This window comes from Piliocolobus tephrosceles, chromosome X (genome assembly GCF_002776525.5).
Source record: "Piliocolobus tephrosceles isolate RC106 chromosome X, ASM277652v3, whole genome shotgun sequence".
NCBI lineage: Eukaryota > Metazoa > Chordata > Mammalia > Primates > Cercopithecidae > Piliocolobus > Piliocolobus tephrosceles.
Window position 1 is genome coordinate 95,091,746 of NC_045455.1, and position 10,399 is coordinate 95,102,144.

The 10,399-nt window shown below is 46.4% G+C and overlaps 1 protein-coding gene across 1 annotated transcript in view; it reads right to left on the reverse strand.

The window, feature by feature from the left end:
• The window catches only part of LATS2 (large tumor suppressor kinase 2), a 97,879-nt gene that overhangs the window by 78,754 nt on the left and 8,726 nt on the right, over positions 1-10,399 (reverse strand). The window contains exon 2 of the mRNA XM_023190609.1: positions 1,632-2,178. Within this exon, the coding sequence (XP_023046377.1) occupies positions 1,632-1,973 (342 nt within the window). The 5' untranslated portion in view covers positions 1,974-2,178. The remainder of the gene's footprint in view (positions 1-1,631; positions 2,179-10,399) is intronic.

The following is a 10,399-nucleotide window of genomic DNA, read 5'->3' on the forward strand; positions in this document are numbered from 1 at the left end:
GCAGCATATTTAACTTCATGCTTTCACAATGAGAATGGCTGTGGCTTTGCTGTCAGCTTCACTGCTGAAACACTCTGCACCACATTACTCACGACCCTGTGCTTTATCAAAGCAGCTCAACATAACAACGCTCACTATATGCAAGTTAATCCCAGTATGGCCCAAAGTATCAGGGAAGCCCCCTACAAAATAGCAGGATTCATTTCACAAACATCTCCTCTGAGAAATGTAAGGTCTACGGTAATAAACTACAAGAGGATTGAGATCGGTTTTGGAAATAACAAATAACACTGTTAGCCTTTTCCTACGACTGCAACGCCAGGAGTATGTAATTAGGTTATTTCTAAGAAACCGGCAGTGCTTGGGCCATTCTAACGTGCTTTGAGCATGAAATCTTACTACTTTTCCAAGGCACCAAAAATACTTAGCTTATTTCTGCTTCATGCAACTATAATTTTTAAGATGACAGATTGTATTAAGCACTGGCTTTCATGAATCATTTCATAATGCAATTATGTTTTTACCTGTTACATTTCACTAACTACATTTTTACCTGGTTGGACACTAGTTCCATTTTATGTGGTCCTGTCCCTGAACGTGGATTTTATTCAGGTATATGAACTGCTAACAGATCATAAATGTATGGCTATGAGGTGTAGGGGTGTGTGTGTGTGTGTGTGTGTGTGTTTTAAACAGAGATAGGGTCTCGCTCTGTTAACCAGGCTTGGAGTGCAGTGGCTATCATGGCTCACTGCAGCTTCAAACTCCTAGGCTCAAGCAATCCCGCCTGCCTCAGCATCCCAAGTAGTTGGGACTACAGGTGCACACCACCACGTCCAGCTTTTTATTTTTTGTAGAGACAGAGAGTCTTGCTATATTGTCCAGGCTGGTCTCAAACTCCTGGCCTCAAGTGATCTTCTTGTCTGGCCTCCCAAAGTGCTGGGATTACAGGTGTGAGTCACCACACTCATTGCTGTAAGTTGTGTATTAACATACAAACTGGTGCCATCTCCACTAATGTATCCTTTACTCCTAAACAACTAAAAAGTGAGACTGTGTTGCCACAATTCTGACGATTTCTCAAGCTTTTTCTTTCGAGTTTTTTCTCATTTCCTGAACATGTTAATAGTTACACCCCTGTAACAGCACATACACTATTTTTTTAAATAGGAGAAAACTGAGTCAGAGAACACCCAATGCATGTTGCTCAACCCTCCCATTTCGAGAAAAAAAAAAATTGCACAAACCAAAACAAGAAAAGCGAAGCCAGTCTCTTTCCACGACAGCTCAGAATAACCCAAATAAACACCAAAAAAAAAAAAGGGGGCTAAGCATGAAAGCCCTTTTCATCTCCATAAGAACAGAACAGAAAAATACACGTTACAATTTCAGGAGACCTCAGCAACTTCTGGATCTTGCCTGAAAAGGAAAGACCCTTTTAGAGAAAGAAGGTCGAGAACCTTCAATTGTGAGTTCAATTATGTGTTAAAAGGGCCTTGGATTTTTAACCTAGAAACACTTGAATAAGTAGTAACCAATTCAAAGCCTTCAAGTAGTTGCCAAACCATTCTGACTGCCCCAGCTGTCCCATAGCTGCCTCTGCACATGGCCTGGTGGAGGTCTGTACCCACCTGGTCGCATCCTGCGTTCACCAGTTCCTGCAGCATTTGCCGGTTCACTTCTGCAGCTGCAGAGGTGCCTGATTCATTCGCAAAAGGCAACAAGGAATATCGGATTTCCCTCAAGGCTTTCTGATAAGGTCCGAACTTTGGGGTGGCTCTCATCTGCTGCTGCTGTCTGGTGGCATCTTTGCTCCCCAGGACTTTGGCATCCAGGGAAGTGTCACTGTTTGGGCCCACGGGTAGCCCCTGAGCCGAAGACTTGGACGGCTGCTTTAACCCCTCACGGATCTCCTGCAGTCGCTGCCGGCTATTTCCAGAATAAGTTGTGGCAGGAAAAGTCTTTGGCCTCATTGTTAGTCCAGTTTCCTTTTACCATAAATACAATCTTCTTAAAGTGTTTTATTATTTTTTTTAAGAAAACTGTCAATAGTATCAGTTTGTTGTAAACATACTTTCAATATAATTTCCTTTTGAAAATGTTCTTTCCTTCAATTTTCGTAGTTCCTATGGAGAACCTAAAATTTTCCAAAGTCTTCATTTTGAAGATCATCACTCTCTGAAAAAGAAAATAAATGGGAGAGAAATGTTCATTTGTCGTTTTCACACAATGTTAATGCTATTTTTCAGAAATGAACAGTGATCGCGGAAATATACCACTTGGAAAGAAAAGAAAGAATGCATCACTTCTCAGAAATGACAAAAATACTGTTCAACTATGGTTACAGCACATGACATCTAGGGCTGTCCCAAAATGTTTCCTGTAATACGTCATCTGCAACAAAGTAAATCACCATAAATATGCAACTCAGGGCAAGAACAGTAGTATCAACAACTGACAGCTCATTTAAAATATTTCTTTATAATAAAATTTTATTTTGAAACCCACAGCTTGAGGAGTATTTAGAGTTAAATGTTCTACATGGGATCTTGGATTTCTGGCTTGTTCCTAATAACCAATCAACTCCTTGTCCTTCATCCCCATGGCTTTACTAACCTCTCCCCTCACATGAGATGTGGTCCTTCCATACCTTTTTAGAAAACTTTCTGAACTTCTCCTTATAAAACCCTCCCAATTTCCTAAAAGACACTCCAAAGTCTGTCATATTAATAGAGTCCTATGTTGCAAATGTTTCAATTGCAGTTTCTACACACACATGATGATTCTACACACACACTACTTCCTTGATTTTCTACAAAGTGGCCACTTACCAACATTTGGACCTAAATAGTAAAATTAAAATATCTTTCTTGTAGCAACTGATACTGACATGGAAGCGGACTGGTAACAGCATGTAGGCAACGTCTCAGAGTGCACTATGGCCACACGAACGTCCAATGACCATGTGGATAAGAGTTATGAGTCCAGAACTACGACTTCAGCATGGAAATGGCCTTGTTATACGGAACGTGATGTCACAAAGGCACCTTCCAATAGTAAATTCTACCTACCCCAGGCCTAGTGCACGGACTACTCTGCTGTTCTTTGATTCAGAAAGCAAAATCCAGCCCAAGTTGACACTGCCCTCAGCAGCCAGCACAGGTCACTTGTCACAAGGCTGGGTGACCCTGGACCAGTCCCTTGGCCTCCCTCAGCCCCACACTCCCTGCTACGTAATAGAGACGGATGCTTTGGACCGTGGTGAGCCCCGGGTCAGATGACAAGGGTACCAGGTCCTGCAGTACTTGGGACATACAACACCCTCCCTATTCTTCACCCCATGGCGACAGTTTATCTTACCAGCTGCCCTAGCTCAGGCAAGGTGCCCACTGGTGGGAAAGGCAGAGCCAACACCCCACACCGTGCCAAAGCCCTTAGTGGCTGCCCCTTCCCTCACCCAATCCCCTTACTCCACAGACCTCAACGAGCAGATTTCAAAGGATAATCATTTTGAGTTCTAATAAAACGAAGAACAACTGATCCAAAAAGAGTACCCTTCAAACGGGGATGGGCAGAGGGATCTGGATGTTTAGCTTACGTAAGGAACTTTATAACTGTAAACCGCGACCCAGCTTCACAGACTTTTTCAAGTGGATAAAAAAAAAAAAGGATAGCTAATATTCACCCACCCTTACTATGTGTCAGGTGCAGTTCAAAGAGGTAATCTACATAGATCTATTGCACAACCATACGCAATAGCAAACACTAAAGAGATGACATTTGAATTCCTAGTCCTTGCTTAGATGGGAAGGGGATTGTAAGCATTTTAACTACGCCCTTTCTCAATGTAATTGTGATAAGAATCAATTTAGAAGGTAAAAGAGAGACTAAACAAATTTCTCAACATGAAATCTCTATTTTAATACACAATATAATGTAGTAAAGTCATTAAAATGACTGTGTTAAGACTGTGCAGATATCGAGCTATTAGATCCAGGGACAGCCAGATCCCCTGGGGCCTGTACTGGCCACATACCAGAAGCCCAGAGCTCTGCTTAATTGGTGTAAAATGGGGCATACTGCAGCCACACTCATTTCAGTGACTTTGTGCTCTAAGCATCTGTTTTGAAATACCTAACTTTGTAAAACCATAGCTTCACATTCCAACAAAAACGGAGAGGTTCTCAAGGTGATGCCAACCAGTATGCAGGATGCTAGGAGTGACTCAGTACGTCTGGGAAGAGGCAGAGGAGTTCTTTCTTTTCCTATAGGAATTCACACAAATCACTTTGTTTCCAATCTTTAGTTTTCTTCCCTTTCTTTGAAAACTAAAATAGAGAAAACACAGCCATACTATCTTCACAAGAACGATCAATGCAAGAGAGGGCCTGACAATATGCGGAGAGTTTCTTCATGCTCAGAACATTCACTCGGCCATCTACTCATCTAGCCCATCCACCCTTTATGTACCCTACAAACATTTATTAAACACCTACTCAAGGCCAGTGCGGTGGCTCACGCCTGTAACCCCAGCCACTTTGGGAGGCCAAGGCGGGTGGATCACCCGAGGTCAGGAGTTTGAGACCAGCCTGGCCCACATATAGTGAAACCCTGTCTCTACTAACTAAAAATAAAAACATTAGCCAGGCATGGTAGCGGGTGACTATAATCCCAGCTACTCAGGGAGGCTGAGGCAGGAGAATCACTTGAACCAGGAAGGCTGGGGTTGCAGTGAGCCGAGATCGCACCATCGCACTCCAGCCTGGGCAACGAGAACAAAACTCCATCTCAAAAAATAATAATTGGCCAGGCGCGGTGGCTCAAGCCTGTAATCCCAGCACTTTGGGAGGCCGAGACGGGCGGATCACGAGGTCAGGAGATCGAGACCATCCTGGCTAACACCGTGAAACCCCGTCTCTACTAAAAAATACAAAAAACTAGCCGGGCGAGGTGGCGGGCGCCTGTAGTCCCAGCTACTTGGGAGGCTGAGGCAGGAGAATGGCGTGAACCCAGGAGGCAGAGCTTGCAGTGAGCTGAGATCTGGCCACTGCCCTCCAGACTGGGCGGCAGAGTGAGACTCCGTCTCAAAAAAAAAATAATAATAATAATAATAATAATAATAATAAATAAAAGCAAAAAAAACTTACTGAATCTCAGGCATTGATAGGATAAATGAAAACAAAATCTCGGCTTCAGCAAGTTTACTGTCAAGTGAAAGCTGGGGTGAGGCAGGCAAATAAACATCTTCAAAAAAAGATAGATACCTGGAGAATAAAAAAGAAAGAGCTCTGAGGTAGAAATTATTAGACCTGAGTGTCAGGAGGAATGGAAATCCAGCTAGAGGGAACAGCATATGCAAAGAAGCCTTTAGGCTCCACCCACCATGTTCAGGTCTGTGCAGTTCAGGCTCTTCCTGGAGATACAGGAGGTCAAAGGACTGGGGGGTAGGGTAAGGCGGGAGGGGTTGGAGGGGCGTGTGGGATGAAACCATGGAAGTATCCAGAGGCTCAATTCCCAGCCATGTTGAGTCTGGACTCAGTGCAGAGGATGGGCAGCCACTGCCTATGGTTCAGCTAAGGAGTGACACGGCCTGAGTGGAAGGTGGGCTAGAACGGACAAGTGCAGCACTTCCTGGGTGAGGAGCAGCAGCCCCGGGGAGCAAGGGGAAGGGGTTTCAGGTCTGGAATGAAAGGCACAGATGCGTGGTGGTGGGGAGGGGGTGCTGGCATCTGCGTATGGGGCATTTGCCCAGCCAGTGGCCTGCCTGCTCAGCCATGAAATGGAGCTACCAGGTGAGTGGATGGCTGAAGGCCCTCCTGGCTCACTCACATTCCTTAGAGGAGCAGCCATCTGTGATATGTCTCTTTTTACCAGCAGTGACATTAGCAGGGCACAGAAGGGGCAAGCGGCTTTTCACTCAGCTACGAAAGGGCAAGAGCCACAAGAGACAATCCAGACTGAAGAAAAAGAACCATGAAAAAGTTTCACGTTAAAGCCAGGATGCAGGGATGTCCTCTCCCCCATCACATGAGCAGACAGACAGAAGGGAGCTGGGGGTGGCTCAAGGAGGTCCTGGTTGACTCTGAGGCTGGAAAGCTCTCTCCGAAATCTGCTCTAAAGAAGGGAAGCTGGCCGGGCGCTGTGGCTCACGCCTATAATCCCAGCTCTTTTGGATGCCGAGGTGGGCAGATCACTTGAGGTCAGGAGTTTGAGACCAGCCTGGCCAACATAGTGAAACCCTGTCTCTACTAAAAATACAAAAATTAGCCGGGTGTGGCGGCGCACCCCTGTAGTCCAGCTACTCGGGAGGCTGAGGCAGGAGAATCCCTTGAACCCAGGAGGTGGAGTTTGCAGTGAGCTGAGATTGCGCCACTGCACTCCAGTCTGGGTGACAGAGGGAGACTCTGTCAAAGAAACAAACAAACAAATAAATAAATAGAACGAAAGCTGCTGAAAGCCAGGAGGAACAGTAAGGCTTTTGGGGGTGGAGGAGGTAGTGGCAATCCACTTATTTAACATATATTTTTTATTTTTTATTTTTTTGAGACGGAGTCTCGCTCTGTCGCCCAGACTGGAGTGCAGTGGCCGGATCTCAGCTCAATGCAAGCTCCGCCTGCCGGGTTCACGCCATTCTCCTGCCTCAGCCTCCCGAGTGGCTGGGACTACAGGTGCCCGCCACCTCACCCAGCTAGTTTTTTGTATTTTTTTAGTAGAGACGGGGTTTCACCGTGTTGGCCAGGATGGTCTCGATCTCCTGACCTCGTGATCCGCCCGTCTCGGCCTCCCAAAGTGCTGGGATTACAGGCTTGAGCCACCGCGCCCAGCCTACATATATTTTTTAAACTGCACAGATTGTAAGACTGACAAATGTTCACTGAGAGAACACACTCTTGTAAACAGCATCCAGATCAAGAAGCGAATCATCACAACCCCAAAGTCCTGGCCCACTCAGACCAAGGGGAACACTTAAGGGGAGACACCTTCGTGACATCTAACACCAAGGATTAGTCTGACCAGTTTTTGAACTGCATATCCAAGGAATTGTGCAATCTCTACTCTGCAGTTCAGCACATTTCGTTCAACACTGTATTTGCATATTCATACACGTGGTGTATAGCAGAAGCCTGTGGGTTGTCATTGCTGAGTAATATCCCCTTATAACTTATGCATCCATTCTACCTAATGGACGTTTAGGTTGCTCCTGGTCTGGGCTATTATAAATGACGCCGCTGCCATCAGGCTGCCATGGCTCCAGGCCCAGAGCTGTGAGGAGCTGCAGCGTGAGTGCCCAGCTCAAGGCCTTGCTTCCACCGCCGTGCCAAATACTTCCTAGTAAAAATACTTGCTGAAGAGTGACTGGCAGAGCCCCTGAAGAGACTGTAAAAAGGCACCCCTTCCTCAAGAAGTTTTCTGTTACTATACTATTGTACGGCACCAACAATTCTCCCTGGGGAGCTTTCCGGAGCCCGGTGGGCAGAGGCCCCGGCCCACTTGCCTTGATACCACAGCCACGTGAGGCGGGCGGGAAAAGGCTGAATCAAATGGAGGGCGGGAACAGGACCCCTGAGGCATAGGAGAGAAACAAACAGTCTTAGTGCAAGTCACAGAGGAGGAGGGTGATCATGTGTGCCCTCTAGAAGACGTGTGACACATATGCTGTGTCAGGGGAGGTGAGTCTCTACTGTCACCCAGGTCTTCTGTGAGTGGCTAAAAGTCTCCAAGTAGATTGCACATGCCCTCACATAAATGTGTATACATGTGATGTGAGACAAGCCCTCTTATATGTAGGGCCCTTGAGCAGTGCACGACCTGAATGCCCACACAAGGTGTTCCTGTTACTTGGTCCTGAGGATGCAGAAAGACTGATTTGCCTCTGACTTTAAGGAGCTCATAGCTCAAGATGAGAAAGCAGAGGAGAAAATCAATTATATAAATCCACTATACCATGTGTCATAATGGAAGTTTGCCCAAAGATTTATGGGGATCTGAAACAGAGAGTAGTTACAGGATAGAGAAAAGTGGGTGCATTTGGCCAGGCGCGGTGGCTCACGCCTGTAATCCCAGCACTTTGGGAGGCCGAGGTGGGCAGATCACGAGGCAGGAGATCGAGACCATCCTGGCTAACGTGGTGAAACCCCGTCTCTACTAAAAATACAGAAAATTTGCAGGGCTTGGTGGTGGGTGCCTGTAATCCCAGCTACTTGGGAGGCTGAGGCAGGAGAATGGTGCGAACCGGGGCGGCGGAGCTTGCAGTGAGCCGAGATCATGCCACTGCACTCCAGCCTGGGTGACAGAGCGAGACTCCATCTCAAAAAAAAAAAAAAAAGACAGAAAGAAAAGTGGGTGCATTCAATAGCACTAAGAGGTAGAACCCACAGGAGTAAGTGATGCTCACTGGAAAGGACTGTTATGAAAGATGAGCCCAAGTTTCTGGTTTGAAAACTGGGGCCAGTGGTGGTGCCATTCTCTGAGCCAGGAAACCTCACCTTTCTGGACAATGCGGCCCACCAGGAGAGCAGCATCAGTGGTGGAGGAGGAGGGCAGTGACCAGAGGTGAAAAAGCACAGGGCAGGCTGGGTTCAGTGGCTCACACATGTAATCCTAGCACTTTGGGAGGCCAAGGCGGGAGGACTGCTCGAGCCAAGGAACTGGAGACCAACCTGGGCAACACAGGGAGATGGCGTTTCTAAAAGTAATTAAATAATTAGCCAGGTGTGGAGGCACACCTATGGTCCCAGCTACTCAGGAGGTTGAGATGGGAGAATCACTTAAACCCAGGAGGTAGAGGCTGCCATGAGTCAAGGTCGCACTATTGCACTCCAGCCTGGGAGTCAGAGTGAGACCCTGTTAAAAAGCACAGGGTGGGGAAGCTCACTGAGAACTGAGTGTGCAGTGTTAAAGAAGTGGCTGGAGGTGGGAGGCCCGGGTCCTTCCCCAACTCTGGCACTGACAGTGTGGTCTGAGCCTGTCACTTAACCTTGCTGAGTTTCGAGCTCTGGCATGGTACCAAGGGTCTAACACCTGCTACTGTCTACCTGACAGGCTTGCCCTGAGGATCACAGTGTGCTGTGTTTGATAGCAGGCTCAATCTGCAATGCATGATATGCTGATCAATTATCACCATTACTAATTAAGGATTTATGATAAGTTAGACAAAAAAGGTTTAATAAGGCCAGGAGATAAGACCACGGAAAAATTACCAAACTGAACACAGAAACGGGTATTCCATGCTCGCTCCAAGTGACTCCTTTTTATATTTTATTTTATTTTTTTGAGAGAGTCTCACTCTGTCGCCTAGAGTGCAGTGGCTCAATCTCAGCTTATTGCAACCTCCACCTCCCAGGTTCAAGTGATTCTTGTGCCTCAGCCATCTGAGTAACTGAGATTACACCATACCCAGTTAATTTTTGTATTTTTAGCAGAGACAAGGTTTCACCCTGTTGCCCAGTCTGGTCTCGAACTCCTGATCTCAAGTGATCCACCTGGTTCAGCCTCCCAAAGCGCTGGGATAACAGGCGCAGGCTACCGCGCCCAGCCAAGTGACTCCTCTTTAAATCAGTGTTTGAGAATGATGCTTAGAAAGTTAAAGTAGCAGGGGAAGAGGAAAATAAGGCAAGAATATAGAACACAGAATGTATATCAGGGTGATAACTCTTCCTTTTAAGACAAAAATTATCATTGTCTTAATGAAGGACTGAGAGAGAGAGAGTGTGTCTGTCTACATACTGTAAAAATAGAGACAGTGTTAAACTGAACATTTTTTAATTTAATGAGTTGCTTGTACTTAAGAAAATAAAATTACATGAAAATTAATGTGAAGCAGTAAATAGAGGTTAGTTCAATAAATGTCTGTGTTGGCTAAAAAAAAAAAGAAAGTTAAAGTAGCTTTCTTTTAACTGTAAAGATAGAAAAGCACAGAGAAGAAAACTTTAAGTCATTCCTTTCTGAAACGTGCCTGCAGCCAGGCGCCAGGTTGCTCAGTTCTGAGCAGCGTCTGAGCCTCAAGATGCTTACCGCAGCTCAAACGCCAGGTCTGGGTTGACTCTGTGATCCTGTGCATGTCAAAGGCACCAATGCATCCTGTCCTCCCCACCTTGCAAAATCTTTCTTTCAGCTAGAAAAATCTAACCCTGGGCCAGGCACGGTGGCTCACGCCTGTAATCCCAGCACTTTGGAAGGCTGAGGCGGGCAGATCACAAGGTCAGGAGATGGAGACAATCCTGGCCAACATGGTGAAACCCCATCTCTACTAAATATACAAAAATTAGCTGGGCGTGGTGCCACACGACTGTAGTCCCAGCTACTCAGGAGGCTGAGGCAGGAGAATCGCTTGAACCCAGGAGGCGGAGAATGCAGTGAGCCGAGATCATGCCACTGCACTCCAGCCTGGCAACAGAGT